The sequence below is a fragment of the Orcinus orca genome, chromosome 16, assembly GCF_937001465.1.
Source record: "Orcinus orca chromosome 16, mOrcOrc1.1, whole genome shotgun sequence".
NCBI lineage: Eukaryota > Metazoa > Chordata > Mammalia > Artiodactyla > Delphinidae > Orcinus > Orcinus orca.
In genome coordinates this window covers 8505186-8529641 of record NC_064574.1, presented here as the reverse complement: position 1 = coordinate 8529641, position 24456 = coordinate 8505186, and the positions used below count along the sequence as shown (strand labels likewise).

At 42.6% G+C, this 24456-nt stretch overlaps 1 protein-coding gene across 1 annotated transcript in view; it reads left to right on the top strand.

Annotated features, from left to right (window-relative positions):
- Positions 1–24456, top strand: part of DOK5 (docking protein 5) — a 141891-nt gene that overhangs the window by 102411 nt on the left and 15024 nt on the right. Inside the window, exon 6 of the mRNA XM_004282918.4 lies at positions 12211–12346. Within this exon, the coding sequence (XP_004282966.2) occupies positions 12211–12346 (136 nt within the window). The remainder of the gene's footprint in view (positions 1–12210; positions 12347–24456) is intronic.

Below are 24456 nucleotides of genomic sequence, written 5' to 3'. Positions count from 1 at the left end.
TAACCAATGGACCGCCAGGGAATTCCCTCAGAAATTATTTATGTATTAACTGTAACCAGTGAAATCTGGTTATGAAAGCTGTTTCATCATAGAAAATAGGCTTTTCTATTGACTGTACACCTCGTATTTCATATTGACGTGCAGAAGAATTCTGCGTTGGTCAAGATGTTTGGGGCCCATTTGGGGTAGCATTTATTCCAACTTTCATATTTTTCAGCTTTTCTTTGATTCACTCTATTTATAGGAAATAATAATAGGAAATGGGTATGTATGGCTTTTTATTGTCACTTCCAAAGGCTAAAAATTTAGTAAACCTTTGTAGTATCTCATGACTATTTGAAACTTTTTTTTTTTTTTTTTTTTTTTTTTGCTGTACGCGGGCCTCTCACTGTTGTGGCCACTCCCGTTGCGGAACACAGGCTCCGGACGTGCAGGCTCAGCGGCCGTGGCTCACGGGCCCAGCCGCTCCGCGGCATGTGGAATCTTCCCGGACGGGGGCACGAACCCGTGTCCCTTGCATTGGCAGGCGGACTCCCAACCACTGCGCCACCAGGGAAGCCCTACTTGAAACTGTTTAAAAATTATCTTGATCTTCCAGGTTTTAATACTGCTCATAGCTTGCAAAAGTTTAACTTCTTCATATTGACATTTAGTAGAACTGCTAAGGATCTAGGAGATTATTTTAAAGACTTTGATATTTCCCCCAAGTGTGATAGCAAACCATATAGATTTTTAAGTAGGTGTTTGTGCATAATCGTGTTCATATTTTGTAAATACTAGGATAGAGGTAGCAGATGTGGATGTGGGGAGATATTGAAGGACCTCAAGTGAAAGAAATGGTGGAAGAAAAGTGAGGCTGTACTGGGGACATGAAGTTCAGAAATACTCCTCTTTGACCAAAAGCCGTAAAGTGCTGACTCAGGAAATGAAGGAGCTTTTTGGTTCATGACTTTGGTCTCTTTATGGTCTGACTTTTGGGTATTTTGTCCACGAACTCCAGTGGTTAGATGATTGTAGTACCTACGACCCGTACCACACAGTGTTGTGCCTCAGATATGGGAGGGACTTAGAATATTTACTGATTTTGAGCAGCATCTTGTTCAGTGGTCATGCTTTATGGGGCCGGCACAAACCTGAGACTGAACGAACAATCGGAAGGACAAGTATCGGGAATGTATTCTTAGGACCTCGCTCATTTCCCAAACAGTGTGGTTCCTAGTGTAAGGAGCACTGATTTGGGAGTCAGAGAGACCCTAGGTCCTGATCGCTATTCTTTATTAGCTGTTGGCCACTTACAAAGTGTTTAACTTCCCTTGTAAGTTTATCTAAGTAATAACTTCCTTCTGGGGTGGTCTTAGGTAAAAGCAGCAATGCATATAGATGACCCAGAAGGTGCTGGGCTTCTCTTAATAGTCTCTTTGAGGTTTTATCATAATAACTTTTGGAACAGGACTGGGTTTGCAGGATCCGGACAGTGTTAAATGCAAGGTAATCATACTATTTTATATTTTGCCTGAAACTCAAAGATGAATTTTTATAGTTACCATCAAGATGCTCAGGATATAAGATCATTCATGTTCCCCCAAGTGTGAAGGTTTCACATCTGCCTCACTTTATTAGTGAAGATAATTCTTTCCCTTGGCTATTTTTGGATGTGTTCAAAATAAGGCAGTGTCACATTAACTAAGATAATTTTCTCCCTGTCTCAGGTTGATAGATGAACAGGAGTTAAGTCTCTCTAGGCAGATCGTTTTCACATATCCAGCATGCGTCTGCAAAAACGTCACAACATTTCCCCTCTAGAATGCAGAGAATCTTCCTAAGACCTTGGGCAAAGTTCTGCTCTGTCTAGGCAAAGCCTCTGTTAGACTTGGAGCTAAGTGTTATTCCTGCTGAATGGCCCATTTCACCGCACCAGGATTGACAATGGGGCACGCGTAATAAGCTGGGCTGGGAGGTGGAGGAAACGAAATGAAATTATAGTCAATCACATACTGGCTGTGGGACCTTGAGTGAATGACTTAACTCCTTGAGCTTCCATTGGCCACCTGTAAAATGGGTATAATTTATGTCTCTCACAAGATGGCCATGAAGACTAAATAAAGGTACATATACAAACACCTGGCATAATGCCTGGCAGGTAGTAGGCAGTTGTGTCAACACAAACTGACACAAGCAGACAAGAAATTTGTCGGCCTTCAGAACCCAAAGTCCAGGGAGTAGAGGTGGCTTCAGGGTTGGGTTGATTCAGAGTCCAAATGAGGACCCTAGGTTTTATATCATAGTCTTGTTTCTTCTAGGTGGCTTCACTCTGCTCCACATGGGGCTTCCAGGAGCTTTGAGGTCTTCTCACACCGTCAGCCAATAGAAGAGAGATAGATTCTTACCATATATTGACCATTCCATTCACTATGTGTCAGGAACTGCACTGAGGACTTTATGGAAAGCACACAGGGTACAGATAGAATGGGCGTGGTTCTCCCAAAGCAGGAAGAGGTTACTGACACCATCAGAAGGGATGTGAGGTTTAAAAAAAAACTAACAAAATGTGTCCAGTACAGTATTTAATAATTTCTCAAAGCAAATAGGGTGAAGCAGCTATTTGACTGTAATTAATAATATCACTCATAACGGTGCTGAGATGCAGAACAGTGGTCCTCAACCAAGGGTGATTTTGCACCTAAGGGACGTTTGGCAAAGTCTGGAGACATTTTTAATTGTCACAACGTGTGCTGTGCAAACAAGCCCCCCAACAAAGAATTATCAGATCCAGTTATCCAGGTGAAAAACTCTGCTCTAACAAGCATATCAACCATTGAAAGTAAATACTGATACTTATTGAGCCCTTACTATACAAAAGTTGCTGTACTAAGCATTTTACATGCACTGTCTCATTTAAGCCATTTGCTCGTCATATAAACCAGGGGATGTTATTATGCTCATCCTAAGGGGAAACTTGGGCGTCTGTGCGACTGATCCAAAGGCATGAGAGCAGTAAGTAAATGGTGGGTTCAGGAACACACTCAGCTCTTCTTACTTCCAAACCCTATAGATTTCTAAGAAGGCTAAGTATCACCACTCTACCAGGTTAGCCTAGTTCTGAGTGAGCTCTCCAGAGCTAAGGAAGAGAAGGCGTACTGCATAACCAGCACTCATGTATAAATTATCTTAGTTTACTTTAATTCTGGAACCTCCTATTTGTTCTTTTAGTTCGGAGTGCAGTCAGAATTGTTCATCTCTCCTGGGCGGCAGTATCATGATCAAAGGTCATTAGAGTCTTCTAGATGCTGTTTCTCCCTCTCTTCCCCAATATAGGCAATTCTGACCGTACCTCTGTTTTTTCCTTGAAGAATTCCACAGTTGAAATATAATCTTTTTTTTTTTTTTTTTTTTTTTTTGCGGTATGCGGGCCTCTCACTGCTGTGGCCTCTCCCGTCGCGGAGCACAGGCTCCAGACACGCAGGCTCAGCGGCCATGGCCCACGGGCCCAGCCGCTCCGCGGCATGTGGGATCCTCCCAGACCGGGGCACGAACCCGTGTCCCCTGCATCGGCAGGCAGACTCTCAACCACTGCGCCACCAGGGAAGCCCGAAATATAATCTTTTTAATAAAGTGCAGTTGCACAATTAATTGCCACTTATTGCCCCTGGAGATAAAGAACAATTAGCTTATCTGGGGGGAGGGATGGGGGAAGAGTACACATTGCTTATTTTATTTGAGTTTTTTCGAGTTTTTTGTTTGTTTGTTTCTTTCCACTTGGAATGCCTTGAGGCTTCAGTGAAGCTCATCAGATTGGCAGGGTCTGTGATTTTTTCATGGGAAGGTCCAGTTGACATGAAGTTTTAACTGCGGCAACATCCCCCATGGAACTATTCTTGAAACGTTACTGTTTAAAGCATGGTGGCAGGTGTCCAGTAAGTTTCCCTGTGAATTTCACAGCTGGCTGCCCAGTTCCCCGCTTGCTTCAGTGTCAGGCTCTGTCCTACCTCCTGACCGATTTAAATGACTACCCTCAGTTTAGCACCTGCAGGGCTGAGGGCAGCTCAGGTAACATTTGGCAGAAAGTGGTGAATAATTACCACACATGGGTGCCTCTCTTTACCAGCCAGAGAATGTCCCTCTTGTGCTTTTGACATCGTTTTAAGAGAAACCTTTAGGTTTGCTAAGAATGTGTGAAAATTGACATTGCATATACAAATTCTTTTCCTTAAATGGAGTGCACAAATTGGTGGAAAAGGCTTTTTCTGGATGTAAAGACATCTGAACAGTCTTGGAAAAGAAATCATCTGTGTCTTGTGTATATCACTCTAAAAACAAGTTTAACTGGTGAAATAACTTTTCATTGGAGAAGAAAACTGTAGATGAGTGTACCTGTAAAAGGACCATTATTCTCATATAAACCTTTGGATATTCTCTATTTGTCTTCTTGATTCTAAGCTACTTAGTAATCCCTCACTTTTAAATATTTTGTAGAGCATATATTCATTCTTACTAAAGGATTGAAAGCAAATTAACAAATAAAATGTACTTGGCGCTTCCTACTATGTTGAATAGAGAAATTTAAATACAAATGCGTTAGATCCCACACAGCCTAGCTCAGAGGAAGTGAAATTCTCTTCTTTTGAAAGGAAACAAACTACAGTTGTGCCATTTATATGGCCATTCATTCTTCATTAGCATCGATCTAAAAAATAATTTTAGATTTTTTATTTATAAATTTTCATTTATAATTGTATTATAAATATTGCTTGAGTGGAGGCGCGTGTGAAATCAGAAGGGAGAGTCCCCTTTCCACTCTACAGAGTAACCTCTTTAATCATCATCTTTAAAGATCTTTCATTATTGCCCGTCTGTTCTCTGCCAGACACTGTGCTAGGCGTGTGGGTGTGAACACAGACAAGACAAGGCCATCATAAGAAGCTTAGCTAGGTCCCCTCTTACCTTTGAGCTTCTGTGGTTGGTTCTAACATATGAAATCCTTAAAGGAAAGGATGACTTTCTTGTGACCTTCGGAAAAAGAAATTAGACACTCACCAATGCCTCCTGTCTTGTGGCCATCTTTAAAAAAAAATTTAAGGCGTGTTTTTATTTAATTTATTTATTTTTCCAGCTTTATTGAGGTATAAATGATACAGAACATCCTTTAAGTTTAAGGTGTACAAGGTGATGGTTTGATACAGGTATGTATTGCAAAATGATCACCACAGTAAGGTTAGTTAACACCTTCATCACCTCACGTAATTACCTTTTTTTGTGGTGAGAAACATTTAAGATCTACTCTCTTTGTAACTTTCAGGTATACAATACAGTATTTTTAATTATAGTCACCATTCTGTACATTAGATGCCCAGAACTTACTCATCTTACAGCTTGAAGTCTGTACCCTTAGACCAACATCTATCTCCCCTTTTCCTCCTCCTGCAACCCCTGGAAACCACCTTTCTACTCCCTGTTTCTATGAGTTTGGCTTTTTTCAGATTCCACATGTCAGTGAGATCATACAGTGTTTGTCTTTCTTTGTCTGACTTACTTCACTTAGCATAATGCCCTCAGGTTCCATCCATGTTGTCACGAATGGCAGGATTGTCTTCTTTTTTTTTTTTACGACTTAATAGTATTCCAGTGTCTGTGTATATACACACACACTACATTTTCTTTATCCATTCGTCTACCAGTGGACTCTAAGGTTATTTCTATGTCTCGGCTATTGTAAGTAATGCTGCAGTGAACATGGGGTTGCAGATATCTCTTTTGAGATCGTGATTTCATTTCCTTTGGATATATACCCAGAAGTGGAATTGCTGGATCTTTTGGCAGTTCTGTTTTTAATCTTTTGAAGAACCTCCATACCATTTTTCATAGTGGCTGCACCAGTTTACATTCTCACCAACAGTGCACAAGGATTTCCTTTTCTCTGTGTCCTCACCATCCCCTGTTATCTCTTGTCTTGTTTACAGTAGCCATTCTAACAGGTATGAGGTGATATTTCCTTGTGGTTTTGATTTCCCTGATGGTTAGTGATGTGGGGCATTTTTTGTATACCTGTTGGCTATTTGCGTGGTGCGACCATCTTTTCATAGGTGATGGCCCACTAGTGTATGTGACCACTTTATATATGACAGTACCTCAGAATTCTAGTAAGGGACTAGTAAAAATTGAATCATGCCTTCTTTCATCACATTCCCTGAGTGTACCCTGAGAGCCTGGTGTGGTTCCGAGCACTATGTATGTAGCAATAAATAAAACATACATGTGTTCTGTTGTTACGAAACTTACCCTCTAGAGGAGAGGGGATACAGACTATGACAAACATTAAGAAAAAGTACAACAGATGTTAGAAGGTGTAAGTCCCACAGTGAAAAATAAAGATGTTCGATAGAAAGTGTCAAAGGAGGGGTGTAGTTTTTTGTTTTTGTTTTTTTGCGGTACGCGGGCCTCTCACTGCTGTGGCCTCTCCCATTGCGGAGCACAGGCTCCGGACGCGCAGGCTCAGCGGCCGTGGCTCACGGGCCCAGCCGCTCCGTGGCGTGTGGGATCTTCCTGGACCGGGGCACGAACCCGCGTCCCCTGCATCGGCAGGCGGACTCTCAACCACCGCGCCACCAGGGAAGCCCACCTTTCCTTTCTTGATTGTTCCTCTGACCTGTAACGGCTCACTCTACCATTATATTATCTTTGAACCCATTCGCATGTGTAGATCTTGTCTAACCAAACGAATTGTAAACTCCTCAAAGACAAAGCCTCTGCCTTTACCTTTGTTTACATCCATTGCAGCCGCTGTTATGATTTGCCTAATGGTAGTGTGACAAGTACCGCATTCTTTCAGTTATAATATATAATTGTAAAAGTGAAAAATCAATACTGATCTAATAACCCCTATGGCAGGGATGGAGAGAAGAAAAGATTATCTTAAATATACATGTTGAGGGTAAGATACATTCTGCTTTTAGCAATGTTTAAATATCCTAAAGACACACACATACACATGTACACACGCACATGCACAAAATACATCTTGAAAGTGAGGAACTGTTGAGTCGATTGGCTTTCTAACTTCATAACTTTGCTTATTAATACTGTCCTCCGTGAGGTCATTTATTTTGGTCTTCATAATTTCAATTCCATTAGTATTTTTCTAATGAACTATGCTGGTGTGGAATGTCATTGTCAAAGGGAAGGAACAAAGATTAGAAAGTTGGGCATTCAGTGCCAGTGCAAGCTGTCGCATGCAGGTGGTGACTTGGAGACAGTGAAGAGCATTGTTTCAGAGCCCTTGTGGGTCGTGGCATGCGGGCCGCCCCTCCCCCCGCCCTCTCTCCAACGTGTCCTCTTGTCTCTTAGCTTTGTCCCACCTCAAGGCATTCTGTGTGCAGTTGTTTCTGTCACACTGTTCTTCCTGCTTTCTCATCCAAACCACTTCCCTCCCCACGGTGGCTCAGTGACCCCTCAGTTTAAATAAAACTTGCTCAAGGAAGCCTGGATAAAGTTCTCAGTCACTCCTTTCCTTGCCCTGTCTGCTGTTTCCTAATCTATTCTACAGTTATTTATTGGACACTAAATATAGGCCAAGTCCTGTGCTGGGCCCTGGTGGAAAAGCTGTGAATAAATTAGAAAACAATCTGTGTCCACGTGGAGCTTACATTCCAGTGAAATAATGGAAGTGCACATTATTTGAAGATGTGCTTTGTGCATTCTGAGTATCATATTTGATACTTTTAATAAATCTAGGTGACAGTTACTATCATTATATTTATTTTACAGATGGATATGCAGACTTAGGGAAGTTAACTAACGTGTACCAGGCACAAAGCTGGTAAGGGGCAATCCCAGACAGGCGGTCTGGAGCCCAAGTCTGTACCTTTACCAAGCCTTTTATTCCATGCTGCCTTGATACATGCTTACTGTGTGCATGAATGAATGACTTTCCCAATACTTTCTGAGCTCTCATGGATTTTCTTATGGATTCTTAACTAATTGCATAATCCATGGTTTGGAGTGACAGGCATATCATTTAGGCAAAGTAGTTACTGAGAAATTCAAAGCTATATGTGCATCTATATGGTCACAGAGTTCTTATATCTGAAACTTATCTTCACAAAGGACATAGGAAAGGCCCAACTTAAACTCATTATTTTACTTCCTCTGGGTTTCCATCCACTGGTTCTGTTAGCATAAGGCCATCAGGAAAGAGGCTTGGGGCATTTGGGACGGCTTCGGTTGCTAGAAGTGTCCAAGGTCAAAGTCAGTGGGTAAAGAGAAAGAAAGGAATCAGGACCATTAAAAGTGAAGACTTGAAGGGAATTCCCTAGCAGTTCGGTGGTTAGGACTCAGTGCTTTCACTGCCGTGGGCCTGGGTTAAATCCCTGGTTGGGGAACTAAGATTCTGCAAGCTGCATGGTGTGGCCAAAAAGAAAAACGTCAAGACTGTGTATTTGCAAGTCTGTGATAGATGAACCCATTAGAACGTCTTTGCTCTGTGTTGTGTTTTCTCCAGAGATGTGAAGCAGATGTAGCTGTATTAGGTTATGTAAGACCATTACCCCTTTGATGTGCTTTTTTTTTGACTTCCTTTCCTTTCCTTTCCCTTTTTCTTTTTTCCCTATTTTCTTCTTACTTGCCTTGGGAAGTTGGCCCATTATATTATTTTGCCAAAGGCCTCTAATAACACTTTAAATGGCTTGTAAAGCTGCTGATGAAACAGCACCAGGGACTTCCCTGCTGGCGTGATGGTTAAGAATCCACCTGCCAATGCAGGGGACAAGGGTTTGAGCCCTGCTCCGGGAGGATCCAACGTGCCACAGAACAACTAAGCCCGTGCGCCACAACTACTGAGCCCGCGAGCCACAACTACTGAAGCCCGCGCACCTAGAGCCTGTGCTCCGCAACAAGAGAAGCCACCGCAATGAGAAGCCCACGCACCGCAACGAAGAGTAGCCCCCGCTCGACACAACTAGAGAAAACCTGCACGCAGCAACGAAGACCCAACGTAGCCAAAAATAAATAACTAAATAAATTTATAGAAACAGCACCAAACAAGTCTGTTGGGTTGAGGGGCATGAATGAAATAAAAGAACTCGTGGGTAGAGGTTAGAAGAGACTGTATGGAAGAGCATCTGAGGTCAATTTTGTACATTATCCACGCTTTCTGGGTCGCTGCTGTCCCACTGAAGGGCATATACCTTTGAACAGTATAGATGAAAGTCCCAACAATTAGGCAAACCAAAGGCCTAATTCCTGTTCTGTTTAGAGCTCTTTAGTGCATGTTTGTGCCTTTAACGCAAACTGGTGGCCTCTTGGCCAGATCTGGTCCTTAGAGGCATTTTGGCTCCCACAGCTTAAACAAAAAAAAAAAAGGAAAAAGTTGCCAACATTAAAAATTCAGGTTATTTCATATAAAAATCAAAATTTCTGATTTCTCTTAGACAATCAGAAGTGTGGCTACATTGGGCTCGTATTTCCCCATTTAAATGTGACCAGGGCTGACGGGTGGCTGGTGTCCATTAGCTACGCTCCCTCTGTGTGGCTGTGTGCTGTAGGGGTCTGAGCATCTTTATCCATTCACGTTCTTTGTCTGAACCCTGATGGAATTTGAGGTTGTGACTCCTGGTTCTTTCTGTAAGTGGTAAGTGTGTATGTGTGAGTGTGTGTATGTGTAAGTGTGTGTATGTGTGTGAGTGTCTGTGTCTTTCAGGTCCTTAGGTGGAGGCAGGGAAAGTCTGTGTACTTTCAAGAAGAATACTTGATACTCTGTTTTGATTTAGTTTGTTTCTGATCACAGTAATTATTTAGAGAGTCAAATGTCATTAAAGGATGGTTGTGGCTTTGTTATGTTAACCAAAAGCAGACATTGGATAAAAGAGTGATTTTCAAAGAGTAGATTTCACTAGTTAGTGAGTCATAATGTAAATTAAGCACTTCACCACTGGTATTAAAAAATATAATAGAGGGGCTTCCCTGGTGGCGCAGTGGTTAAGAGCCCGCCTGCCGATGCAGGGGACACGGGTTCGTGCCCCGGTCCAGGAAGATCCCACATGCCGCGGAGCGGCTGGGCCCATGAGCCATGGCCGCTGAGCCTGCGCATCCGGAGCCTGTGCTTCGCAACGGCAGAGGCCACAGCAGTAAGAGGCCTGCGTACCGCAAAAAAACAAAAAACAAAAAACAATATATATATATATATATATAAAATAGAAAATATTAACATATTATAAATTGATGTTAGATAAATAGCTAAATAATAACTAGGTGATAGATAAATAGATCAACAGATGTACTAGGTCACAATCTAAGCTATACTTATTACTGCGGGTTGCCGTTACAAAAACCTTAAAAGCCACTAGATTGTCAAGTTTTAGAAACACAGCTGCAGGGTTTGCTATGAATCAATTTTCCTACAAATATTTCCCAGTAACAGGTACCTTCATCCTTTCTGCAACCAAGGTTGGCATCTAAGTAAGTAAAAATGACCTCTGCCCTAGAGGAAACAGAAGAGCACCTCTTCCTGTTTAATAATTGATTGAGGTTACCCTCCTCTTAACAAATTATATTTCCATATGTGATGGAAAGAAAAAGTGGTGGGAAAAAATTAAAACCTTGCGGAATTAGGTGCCAAGTAGCAGAGTCAAATTTGTATGATGGATCAAATAAAGAGGGGATAGCAGTGAGGACTGAAGTATTTTAGGAAGTCTTCAGGAAGGAAATGGGACTTGAGTAAATATGCTTTGAATTTTAGTTTTTAGTTCTTCCTTGGATTAGGATGACTCAATAATTAAAATCACATGATCGACCTCATAAGCTAGTTCTTTATATTAGCTGGTTGAAAGAGCCTTCTAGTTTTTCTCTTTCTTCTTACATGGTCCATATTAGTGAAATTCAAGCGAGGCAGGTTTTGACCAATTAACGTATGCTATGCTATATGTGCTGAAAATTGCCATATGGCCGTGGTATCGAGCCAACTGTGGAAAATAAGGGTACGTCTTCCTTTCTTATTGCACTAACTGCATAGACTGGAATAGATAAAATATTTAACAGGTTTGGGTTGAAAATTTGCTTGGTTTCCATGCTGTGTTAAAAAGTTCTTTAGATGTGAGCCTCTAGATGTGAGCAAAACTCAGGCATTAAGGCCAGTATTCAGTTTTTCAGCAAGAGATTCTGAGGTGGAAGGAGTGGAATTGTATTTTAGAATAATGAAGTAATTATTAATAATTATAAATAATGTAATAATTAAATATTGTTCTTTAAAACAAAAACAACCTCTTAGTTTATCTTTGATATACGTATGTATCAAAATCAGAACTTTAAAAAATATCCTTTTAAAAATTATCCTTGATAATAGGATTTTGTCCAAGTCTTTAAAAATATTTAGAGTAATTAAATATATTAATTATATGTAACACACTATACATATATATATATACATGTATGTATGTATGTGTGTGTGCGTGTATATATAGTAGTTAAAACACATTTATTTGGTTCTTGCCTAATTATGTGTACCTATCTTCCATTATTAATATAATTCATTTTCTAACAGTCTGAGGTAGAAATGATCCTCTTCTTAATCCTTAACATTAATGTTGAAACCCATCTAGCTTTCCTTGAGTAACTTCCCTTATGTTCCACACATTAATTCAGCAAAGTTATGTTCATTTAAAAAAAAAACCTCTTAGCTGTGTTTGGTTCATCTCATGGAGTGAACACCTAGAGTAAAATTTGATCTGTGATTTGGGAAAGCATAGTTGCCTTTGGGAGTGAAATCATTCTTCAAGCCATTGTCTGTAAGGAAGGTTAGGACAGAATCTGAGAGTCATAGAATCCTTCTTTTACCTCTGAGCTACATGGCGCCGTTTCTGATGAGTTTCTGATTCACGGACTGTGATGGGAAGGCCGTAGCACAGGTGTCCTCTTTGAGACTCATACAGGAAGTAGAGGGATTATACTAAGAATCCAGAAACAGCTTATTAACCTTCTATGACAAAACCTTCGGGACGAAAAACATTGGGCACCATTTTGGCTTAGCGTGATTGGTTCCCTGTCCTTATTAATACCAATTCATCGAACACTTTGATTCTAGTTAACTCTGTTTAGCACATGTGAACAAGGATCCTAATCTCATACAAAATAAATGAGCCTCGTATCAGACTCTTCTAGGCTTTAGGCGCATTGAACTTGTAGGAGCTGGTTTTCAGAAGCTCTCTGTCTTTGTTTTCACAGGATGTGTGAGACTGGTGAAGGGCTGTTTATCTTTCAGACGCGAGATGGGGAGGCCATCTACCAGAAAGTCCACTCTGCTGCCTTGGCCATAGCTGAGCAGCACGAGCGCTTGCTACAGAGCGTGAAAAATTCAATGGTACGTGTGGAATTTCTTGCTTACGACCCAGTGTACGCCGCTGTAGAATTTAGTCTTGGAATCTTTGTGCTGAAAATATGGTCAGTATATATTTGGGCAGAAGATTTACTCCTGTACTCAGCAGTGTAGTACTTGGATTAAATGCCATCCTTGGAAAGCTCCAAAAGGCCACCTGGTAACACAGTAACTATACACTGCCTCATCATCTGCTTACCCGCTTTGTGCCTCAGTTGTTACCTGTGTGTTTAATCAATGTGGGCTCCGACAACAAAATACCATAGACTGAGTGAGTTATAAAAAACAAATTTATTTATTCCTCACTGGGAGCTTGGGAAGTCCAAGATCAAGGTGCCGGCGGATTCTGGTGGGATCTGCTCCCTGGTTCATGGATGGCTGTCCTTTCACTGTGTCTCATATGGCAGAAAGGGTGAGAGATCTCTGTGGGGTCTCTTTTGTAAGAGCGCTAATGCCATTCATGAGGGCTCTGCCCTCGTGACCTAAGCATCTCCCATAGGCCCTACCTTCTAATGCCACCACTTTGGGGGTTAAGATTTGAGCATATGAATTTGGGAGTGGGGGACACAATATTCAGTCCATTGCAGTGTGTGTGTATGTACATTAAAATCAATTTGGATATGTATGGACATCTATAGACACAGCTATGTGGGTTATCTATCTATAGATATATATAATATTTTTAACTGTAGCAGAAGTAGTCATTTCAAATGTCAGCAGAGGTCAGAGAGAAAATGAAGGTGAGAGAAGAGGGCTGAGAGGAAGCTGGGGTGAAATGTCAAAAGCTCAAGACCAGACAACTGGCGACATGAGATCGTGGTTTCCGTGTAGGAGAGTTCTTGATTTTTCCAGATAAGTCAAGAATTTGACTGTTATAGTATCTTCCCGTTTGTAACTGTTGGAAATTAATTCCAGCTGAAACCAACAACAAGAACCAGTAATGCTTTGTGGGACAAAGGAAACCTACCTGTAAGACTCCATCCTGCCCACAACCATGCATTTGCCATCTCTAGTGGATAAACCTTCATAGTCATCAATGTATAAAAACACTGCAAACGCAAATACACATGAGCGTACGTAAATTCTCTCCCAGAACCCCTACTCTTTTCATTGCTTAGTGCCAGGGACTGTGCATTGTACGGGCAATTATGATTCATGAGTTTCTTCTTTAAGAACAGTAAATTTACAAAATCCGAAATGAATGTACAACAGTTAAATAATGCAAATCATGCAGTGTGGCTGCAAACACATGCATAGAGATTCACATCTGGAAAGAAATCTGCAAAACCAAAAGGAACTGGGTTGGCATGGTAACGTTAGGGCCGTTTGAAAAGTTATGATTTAACCATGTGGGGTGGTTGGATTTAAAGATGGGAAAAGCATGTAGTATGATCTATCCCAAAGGATCCCCAGATTATTCCCGAACAACTTGTGCATGCAGCGCTCTGGGATTTTAGAGCAGGGATCAGCAAAACTTTAGTAAAGGGCGAGATAGTAATATTTTAGGCTTTGTGGTCAAAGATAGTTTCTGCTGCAACTGTTTAACTTTGCCATTGTAAAGCCAAAGCGAGCAAAAGGAGAGAAGGAGGGAGGGAGGAGAGTTCAAGTTGTTTTGAACTTACAATGTCATTGCATTAAAGTTGTGCACTACACAAGATGCCTTTAAAGGTCTGAAGAAGTTTTTTTAAGGTTACCTTTTTGTAAAGCCATCGATTAGCACACATTGTTATCTACTTGAAAAGCAGGTTCTGCACGCCCATGTTTTTCCATTTACGCCTCCTCATTACTTCCACTAAAAATTAATCAGGAGTATGAGTAATTCGTTCAGATCATCCTTTTGCAGATTTAACTGGAATATAATGTTGTTTGCTCTTAATTTGCTGTATGCTTAACAAGTTCTATAAAATGAATGATTTTAAAAGTAAACACATCCTGTTTTAGATGGAAATGAGTAAGCTTCAAAACGGGATCTGAATCTCAAGGAAGTTAAACCGGGGATTGTGAAATGCTTAAAAATCAACATCCTTCAATCCGTCTCTGATTAGGGGAGAAAAGAGATACTGTGCTAAAATGAAACAAATGAAGGTGATACTAAAGCCCCTAAGTTAGAGTTTTGCATATTCTGGTCACTGGGAGTGGATCCACGTGGATTGGCTCTATTCTTGACTAGGAATTGCCTTTATGCCACTACTGGCTTGCTTCTCTGAGATGGTCAAGGTCACGAATGGAGAAAGATGGTGAAGCTAACCTCATTATTCGGAAGCCCTAACCCGCTGTTAGCTGCCACTAACTCCCAAGACAGAATGCTTCACTGTGGAACGCATGACAGTTTGAAGTTGCAGCCTTGAGTGAAGGGGTTTGGATCAGACTTATGACCTTGAATCCCAGAAGTCAGAAAGAGGAGACTTGTGGGTCGGATAGTAATAATAACTTTTATTTTATTATCATCATCATTATAGTCATTATTGCGGTAGGCTGAACAATAGCTCCCCCAAATCTTTCCCACCTTAATCCCTGGAACCTGTGAACATTACCTTATATGGCAGAAGGGACTTTGCAGATGTGATTAAGATAAAGCTCTTGAGATGGGGAGATTGTCCTGGATTATCCAGGTGGGCCCGGTGTCATCACAAGGTCCTTGTAAGAAGGAAGCCAGAGGAGTGAGAGCCAGACGGAAGGTGATGTGGCGATGGAAGCAGAGGGACAGACAGAGATTTTTGAAGGGTCTGTGCTGATGGTTTGAAGGTAGAAAGAGATGTGACCCGAAGGATACAGGTGGCCTCTAGAGACTGGAAAAAGCAAGGAAATGGATTCTCCCCTGGAACCTCCAAAAGGAACCAGCCCGGCTGACACCTTGACTTTAGCACAGTGAATCTGATTTCAGACCTCTGGCCTCCAGAGCCGTAAGGGGATAAATTTGTGTGGTTGTACGCCACCAGTGTTGTGGGAATTTGTTACGACAGCTATAGGTAACGAATACAATAATAATATCAAAAATAATAAAAATGTATCATGTCTCTACTCTGTAGCAGACAATATTTTAAGGACTTTGTGTGTACTTTCTAACCCTCCCAATGACCCTTGGAGGGAGGGCCCAGCACCACCAGCTTGGAAGTAGTGGGGCTCCAATTTGGAGCAAGTGTGCTGGGATAACCCCACTTTACACTTTATCTTGGAATCAAGCCCCTAGACATGTTTTCTTTGCCCTGCATGAGATCAGGTCACTGCTGTTCTAAAAATTCCAAATTAACGGCTGACATTTAAAAGTTAAGAGGTTTCACATAAAACTCAGATTTCTGTAGTATCTTAAAAAGTGAAAAGGCCACACTGATCTCACACCCCCACGTGGCAACCATCGGATATGCCCGGTGGTGCCTTCCCTCTTCAGGTAGAATGGGGATCTTCAGTTCTCCGCAGTCCCTACCACTCTCCATTGTCGCTCAGCAAGTGGTCCTTCTCTGGGCATTTGCTAGCCATGCTGTGGCCAATCGATGTCCTGCCTATGTTACATGTATGAGTTTTCTGTTGCTGTGTAACAAAGTGCCACAAACTGTGCACCCTAAAACAACACACGTATGTTATCTCATAGTTGCCATGGGTCAAGAATGTTGGCATGGCTTCCATGGGCCCCCGGCTTCAGATTCTCACAAGACTGAGATACTCTAGTCTCATCTGAAGGTTAGACTGGGGAACGACCCACTCACAAGCTCACAGTGGTTGTTAGTGGAAGTTAGTTCCTTGGGGCTGCAGGATCAAGGGCCTCAGTTTCTTGTTGGCTAGTGGATGGAGGCCATCCTTAGCTCCCAGGGACCACCCTCAGCTTCTTGTCATGTGGGTTTCCCAACATAGCCACTTGCTTCATCAAAGCCAGCAAGACCACAATCCTGTGTATCCTAACCATGGTCGTGACATCCCATCATCCCGTCATAGGCTATTGGTTGGAAGCAAGTCACAAGTCCTTCCCACAGTCACGAGAGAGAGGGGTCCACACAAGGGTGTGCACACCTAGAGGAGGAGATCAGGGGGCCACCTTGGTGTCTGTCCCCATACCATGCAAACTTCTGGAATAATGTTTGTTTAGTGCTTTGATTTTACCTTTTAAGTACGTTTCCTGCTTTATGGCGTGTTGCTAATAATGCCATTTATTTATGAAGCATCTGCTAAATGCCAGGCTCTTTAACAACAACAACCGTACCACTTATCAAGCCAGGCACTTCACTTGCTTTTTCTCTAATCACCATGATATCTCTGTGAAGTAGACCTATTCATTCGTTCTCATTTATTAGTTCGTTCAAATATGTTTATTGTGGACATAATATGCTGTAGGATATAGTGGTAATTGACAGGTAAAGCCCATGATCCCATGGGTCTTATAATTCAAGGGAGTATTATTCATGACCCTTGACCTGGAAGGAATCACTCTCCAGATCTTATAGACGAGAAAACAGATGCTCACAGTGGTTAAGTCACTTGCCCACAGCCATAGAGCTCATTACTGTTGGAGCCAGAAATGCAGGATCCTTTTATTTGGTTGCTAAACCTCTACCTCTGGCCACAATGCCTTACTCCCCAGAAGGGTTTTAAAGCCCTTCTGTTTCTTTTATATCCGCACTGAGAACTGTCTTAGCATTTTCAAATTACCCTGAATATCAGAGTACCTTTCAGAAATACATATCAACTCAGAGTATATGTTAAAAAATTACTGTTATAAGAAATCTCGTTTCTTTTGGTACTTTTGGGACCAGATAGCAATCATGTTTCTCATAATCCTTCCCCCACCTCCTCTCCTTTAAAATTCAGTGTATTATGATTCATTCTAAATAGGGTGTAGAAGAGGGTGGGCGGGCCTGGGGTATGAGGGGAAGGACTAACTGTTGAATGAGATGGAGCCGCAGGAACTCGTTTGCTCACAAGCTGCGAGCTGCCCTGCTGGAGCAGCTACAGGGAAGCTCTGCCCGGACAGTGTGGGACTCCCCCGAGCAGCCAGCTATTTTTGCCACCTTGGAGATCAGTGTCTATAACAGAGTCTAATTTTGGAACAAGGAGTGGCGGTGTGGGGATGTTCCTCATTCCACGGCCGGGCCTGTCATTTTTAGAATTTCCTTCCAGGCGAGAGTGACAAGGTGAATGATGGCCATTTAGCAGCTCCCTTGGGGGCTGCAGGGCCGGGCTCCACTGGGGGTGACATTCAGGCCCCAGGGTGACGTCTCCCCCATCCTCTGCAGTCCTGACTGTGCTCCCACGTTTGAGAGTTTAATCGGAGCTCTTTCTGTGTCCCCTCTTTTCTGTTGTTGTTTAATTGATTTACTTCCAGACTTGGAAATAAATTTTGCAATTTATTTGCAAATTATTTGCAAATAAATTTTGTTAATCAATTTGTAGAATTCAAGAGGAACTCTTCTACAGTTCTGCAAACCAAAGTAATTTATATTCAACCTAATTTTAAAAATGATAGTCTACACTTTTTTTTTTTTTAATATAGAGGGCATCAAAGAAAGCATAGAATCGATTTCACTACTACTCAGACTGAAAAAGACCCACACCTGCTGGGATTTTATGTGTAGAAACAGCCTTCTCACAACTGTGTCCCCACTCATCCACCCACAAAAAAATCAGTTTTTACCTCTTCTGTTTATGAGCTCTAGTTAATTGCGTTAACTTACAGATTTTTTTTTTTTTAGTGTACTACTTAAAGCAGTTATCAACTTTTTTTCACTCCTGAATATCCACTCCCTTTTCATAGCTTGGTATATTAATTATAATTCAAAAATCTTTTACTGAACATCTATCTACTGCTTGCAAAGTAGATCTTTGCAAAGATGTAAAAATTTTTTTTTGCATCTTAAGGAGCTTGAAATTTAGAATAGAAGTTATGATTTAAACCCTTCAAAACATGCAACAGTGTAATCCTGTGATTCAATGTGCTCTGGTGCCCTTAAGAGGGCAATTTGTCCCTGTTGATCAAAATTCAATTCACATGTCTCTTTACTCAGCAATAGCACATCTAGGAATTTACTCTAAAAATGTACTACCGGAAGCAAAGCTGATGTGGACACAAATGGAGGGAGTTATTCCTTTTTGCTTACATTCTGCTGTTTTACAAACATTTGCTAAGCCCTGCTGTCCGCAGGGTGCTGAGGAAGTGATTGAAGAAGATGAAGTTCCCATTCTTGGGGAGCTTGTGTGTAATAGCAGAGATATCACCCAAAGGGGATAATTAGATAAGTTATGGCACATGATGTAACAGGAACTAAATGAGGCAGCTAAGTAGGGTCACACTTGGTACTATCGAACTTGTGTGAAGCACGTGGATGAAGAAGAGGCAGGACAGTAGGCAGAGTCCGACACACACTCACACCCACACTCGCACTCACACACGTGCTTTGTCAGTACAGAGTGAACTTCCGACGGGATACAAACGTACTGGGTAATGTTGGTTACCTTTGGGGAGCAGGACTGGGGTTTGAGGGTCTGAGAAGGGGCTTTTATATTTCTCTGTATGTTTTTCTCTTCCATTAATTTTTTTTCTTTTTTTTTTTTTTTTTTTTTGTGTGTGTTACGCGTGCCTCTCACTGCTGCGGCCCCTCCCGTTGCGGAGCACAGGCTCCGGACGCGCAGGCTCAGCGGCCATGGCTCACGGGCCCAGCCGCTCCATGGCACGTGGGATCTTCCCGGACCCGGGCACGAACCCGTGTCCCCTGCATCGGCAGGCGGACTCTCAACCACTGCGCCACCAGGGAAGCCCTTGAATAGACAATTTTCTGAGCATAGAGAAAAAGGAAAATGAAGCCGGAATCCCAAATCCCATTCCCTCCCAGTGCCAAAACAAGGCACAGGTTCCAAGCAAGTCTTCTCTGAGAGGCTGGGGAAAATAGTCCCAGAGGTTATTAATTTCAGTGTACAGGTGGGGAGAGGGTTTCCTCGGTAAGGGGTTGTAAAAAGTTACCAGAAGCAAAGGGAAGGATGATTCTATTTTATGCATATGGCTGAGAATTCAAATGACTCCGAGTAAATTGATTCAAATCACTTTCATTCCCCATGCAAGTAACCATTTGAGCACATCTGGCGCTCAGCAAGATGCTGTATTTGGAAATTTGGCCCCAAATGGTTGATTCCACTAACAGTCTGCTTTATCAGAGCTGCAGGCGACAGTGGAGGCATTGTTTCAGCCAGAGTTCTGCTCACCAAGTAGTGTCTGCTGCATTTTTTCCCTTAGCAAACTTTCTCTCCTGCTCACTTTTTCTTTTCTCTCTGTGTGTGTGTGTGTGTGTGTTTGTGACATTCAAAAGTAAGCCTCTGCTCGCTTTATTTCCTTGACAGTTCAGTAATATTCTGTGATATCTTGGTAACACTTTGATGATAGGAATACCCATCACTTCTGCTGTAAATGTCAGAACACGGGAAAGGAGCTGGAGAAAGTGAAGACAGCTCTTTGGGTGGTTCCTGCCAAACATCTGTCGGAGCTGGATTCGGCAGCCCAGAAGCGCGGGTTTCACGAGAAAGCCGAGGGTGGCCACCTGTTTGGCAGATGGTTGATTTTCACTTGAGCAGAGGCCCCTGGGACAGTGAGGGTTCCAAGGGCTGGGAGAATCACTGGGAGATTCTACTCCCCAGGATTCCGTGGGTGTTCCCATCTCCTTGCACCTCCTTCGACTGTTTGCTATTTCTCTAAGCTTTGAAAATTTTATTTCTAAAATAAAATTTATTTCCAAAATTCAGGTGCCCTTTTATCACTATGGACAGAACATGAGCCCATCCTTTAAGGTCTTCATGACATCTTCTGTGCTTTCCTGAGACATACACAGGATTCTGATATGAACTTTAGCTCTGCAGTAGGAGGCCAGGTCTTACATCCTGGCTGGGCATCTTGACCAGCTCAGTGTCCTTGGGCAGGTCACTTCCCCACCTGTAGTGTTTGTCCCCCTTCCTGTGAAAGAGGAGGTTGTATTAGTACATACCTTACTGAGTGGCATAATGCCTGTGGTTTCCTGACATCGTGTCTGACACCTACTAAATCCAAGTCCACCTGCGTTGTTAATGTTGACTTGGGAGTCAGAGAGGATAAGATGGCAAAGGGGATGGAAGATGAGGGAGGTTTCTCATCCACTTATGGATTCCTCTCTTCAGTCAAGTCAGCCAGTGTGTCCATCAGTGACTCAGTTATTCAGCCACTTTTTATTAAGTGCCGTCATACGAATCACACCAGACACTAGGTATATGCGCATAGATGTGGCATCTTCTCCACCACGGGAAGGAGAGCTCTGCTTACGGGAGGGTCTGCTCTCTTTTGTAGAGGACGGGACACCATTGTGCAGGCAGACGGTGACGTGACCTAAGCTGGGCTTTAAACTAGCTCTCTGGCCATTTACTATAAAATCCTGGGGGAAACAGAGGTTCTGTGTTTTATTTAAGTTTCCAGCCCCCAGCAGAGTGCATGCCTTGTAAATGATGCCCAGAGTATATAAATGCGTGGAATGAGGGAGTGAATGAACCAAAGAACGCCAAGTGCAGAATTCACTGAAAGGGGTGAGGGGAGGCAGGGACGCAGGCAGGGAGAGCGTGAACGGCAAACTGAGTTCGGAGGCTTCGTCTAATTGAGGGATAATTAAAGTTGGAGTGAGCAGCTCCATCTGGCTCGACGCTGAGTGTCTGCATGCTTTATTTTGTTTAATTTTCACAACTATCCTTGGAGATCGGGATTGGTTTTTTGAATCCTATTTAATTTATTTTTACACAAACACATGTATGGAAATTTTAACTAACTGCAAAAATATAACCGTATAGAAGATGATTTGTGCTCTATTTTTTCCCTTTTATTATTGGTTTGCATGCCTCTTTCCCCTCTTTAGCAACTCCTAAAACTTAAAAGTGTGCACTTATCTTTCCATGTTTTCCTCCGTACCCATATAATCCTACACAGAAATCGACATCTACATACACACAGAGGTGGATAGACACACATAGATATCTACACAAGATATGGGTATTTGGGGGTCATTGTTGATTTTCCAAAATCGTGATCATATTACACATTTGAAGAAACTACCCCCTGGTATTCTTATTCAACAGTAAATATCTCACGGGAGTAGTTTAAAGTCATGTAGCCTAGGTCTGATTCAGGGGTTGGCAAACTATGACTGATGGGCAAAATCTAGCCTGTGCTTGTTTTTGTAAGTACAGTTTTATTAGAACACCGCTACACCCAATCCATTTTTACATTGTTATGGCTGCTTTCACATGGAAATAAAAGAGGAGGTTCATTGGCACCATAGAGACTGGATGGCCTGCAGAGCCGAAGACATTTAACATTTGGCCCTTGACAGAAAAGTTTGCCAACCTTGGTCTCATTCATTCTTTTTAATGGTATGCATTTTAATTGGCAATATTAGGTCCATTTCACGGAGGGAGAAATTGAGGCTCCATGGCTTACAGTCAGTAAGTGAAGAGCCAGGACAGGAACGTAAAGCCCAGGGTGTGAGTCAGTGGGAGCTGAAAGGAAGGAGGAAATTTGGGAGGCTTTGGAGGTAGAAGAGAGAATGTCTAGGGCCTGAGTGTGTGTCTGTGGTGTGGGCGGTGATGAGCTGAGGGAGCAGAAAAGGTGGGCTCTGGGACGGTGGTTCCCCACCTTCTGAGGGCATCAGGGTCACCTGGAAGGCTCACTAAGCCACACGTGGATGTGCTCCACCTCCAGGGTTTCGGCAGGTGTGGGTGAGGCATTGGAATTTTTTTTTTTTTTTTTTTTTTGCGGTACGCGGGCCTCTCACTGTTGCGGCCTCTCCCGTTGCGGAGCACAGGCTCCGGACGCGCAGGCTCAGCGGCCATGGCTCACGGGCCCAGCCGCTCCGCGGCACGTGGGATCCTCCTGGACCGGGGCACGAACCCGCGTCCCCTGCATCGGCAGGCGGACTTTCAACCACTGCGCCACCAGGGAAGCCCCAGAAGCATTGGAATTTGAATGTCTAATAAGTTCTCAGGTGATGCTGATGCTGGTCCAGGAGCCACACTTTGAGAACTGTGGCTCTAAAGTGACCCTGAGATTCCAGCTCCTTGGTCCATGGAAGAAGTGGCACTGGAGCTAGAGAGAGCACAGCATGGGACCGTGTGCTTTGATGCCCTTTATACATACAAAAATCCGCAGTGAGACTTAACACCGATCATTCAGTGAACATACATTGCGCTGAGAACAGAGGTGGCATTGCAGCCATAATTCCCTCCTGGTCTAATTATATCGGACCTTAAGCAGTCTTTACATGCATCTCAGCAGGATATGTTCACGGTGTTTCATGTGTTTACAGAAGCAAGAACATGTGGTTAAGCTCTCTCGCTGGAGAAAGCTAGATCCTTTTAAGAAATCACTCCTCTAACTGAAGTGGGAGCGCACCTGTCCAGTAGGTGGAGGAAAGGTGGGCGCAAGAGCCGCTCTGCAGACCTCTGTTCAGACAGGACGATATAGCTCCTGTCGTCAACCCACAATGATTACAAAACTTGTTCAACAGCATTTGCATCTCGCTTCCAGAGGATTTGGTTACTGTCACTTAGCGTAGCAATTAGCATTTTAAGCGGTTTGTATTGATTAAATGAACGTGCTTCATCAAGCAGAAAGAACCCTGAAGAATGCAGCAGATGTAGTTATCTCAATGAATTACTCCCAGCACCAAACCGTACAAGCTTGCTAGAACTTTACAAGGGTGTTTGATAAACCTCAGAAATACAGATTTACCTCAAACTGGGTAAACAGATCACATACTACACAAACACATGCTGGATTTTATGTCTTTTTTAAAAAAGTATCGTCTAAGACTATTGTTCTCTTTTAAGAGAGGCATTTGGTCTGGAATTTGTAGGAATAAACCTAACATTTTAAAGATTCTGTTCAAAACACGTTTACTATTCATGAGATAGTTGGAGTAATTCTCTCTGGTTAGAAATTTGAAATTAAGGTTAAGCTTCTTTGAGAGCTGTTTTCTACTCTCCTTTTAAATTCCCCTCGTTTTCATTCTCTAGTAAGTGTCATCTGGAGAGGATCAAGGGGCTTAGGGCTGGGGCTGGGGAGGGCCTATAAAACGACAGTGTGTGAAGTGGGAAGATCTTTCCTCTCTACAAGCCTGTTCTTGGAGGAGCCGGGGCACTTACACATATTGCTCAGCGCCTTATGCATAGTTTCAAAGTTCTTTAAACTAGTGCATGGAATGGTATGCAATTGAGGAAAAGAGCTCTGATTTCTTTGAAGATTTCAAAAGAAGGCTTTTGGATTAAACTATTTGATTCAGGGCTTCCCTGGTGGTGCAGTGGTTGAGAGTCCGCCTGCCGATGCAGGGGACGCAGGTTCGTGCCCCGGTCCGGGAGGATCCCACATGCCGCGGAGCGGCCGCACCTGTGAGCCATGGCCGTGGAGCCTGCGCGGCCGGAGCCTGTGCTCCGCGGCGGGAGGGGCCACAGCAGTGAGAGGCCCGCGTACCGCAAAAAATATATATATAATAAAAAATAAATAAAATAAAAGATTTGATTCACACATGATATAGAATTGTACAAAATGTTATCCAGTGTAAAATAAGTCTCTTTCCCATGCTTAATCATCTCAGGTTTCCAGTTTACTTCCTCGGAAGCAAACCCATGACCAGCTTCTTTTGCATCCTTCCGGAACGTCATATCCCTTAATAGATATAAAGGTATCTATGTATTAATAAGTACATTCATTTTCTGAGTATCTACTTTGTGTCAGACCCTGTTCTAGGAAGCAGGAGTACAGCAGAGAACAAGAAACAGTCCTTTGGTTCAAAGAATGTACTCATTGTTATGGAGAATGAGACAGTCATCAATAGATAATAAACATAAAACTGTATCAAGAGTTGGTGAATGCTGTGAAGGAGACTGCATTGTAAAGGACAGAGAATGAAGGAGGTTTGTTGCCCTGATAAGGTGATACTCTGGCAGAGAGAGGGGGGAAGGGAAGAGTGGAAATTTCTAAGGGCCAGTTTTTTTTTACAAATATGTGTATCTGTTCTTTTTCAAATTCTTTTCCCATTTAGGTTATTACAGAGTATTGAGCAGAGTTCCCTGTGCTATACAGTAGGTCCTAGTTGGTTATCTATTTT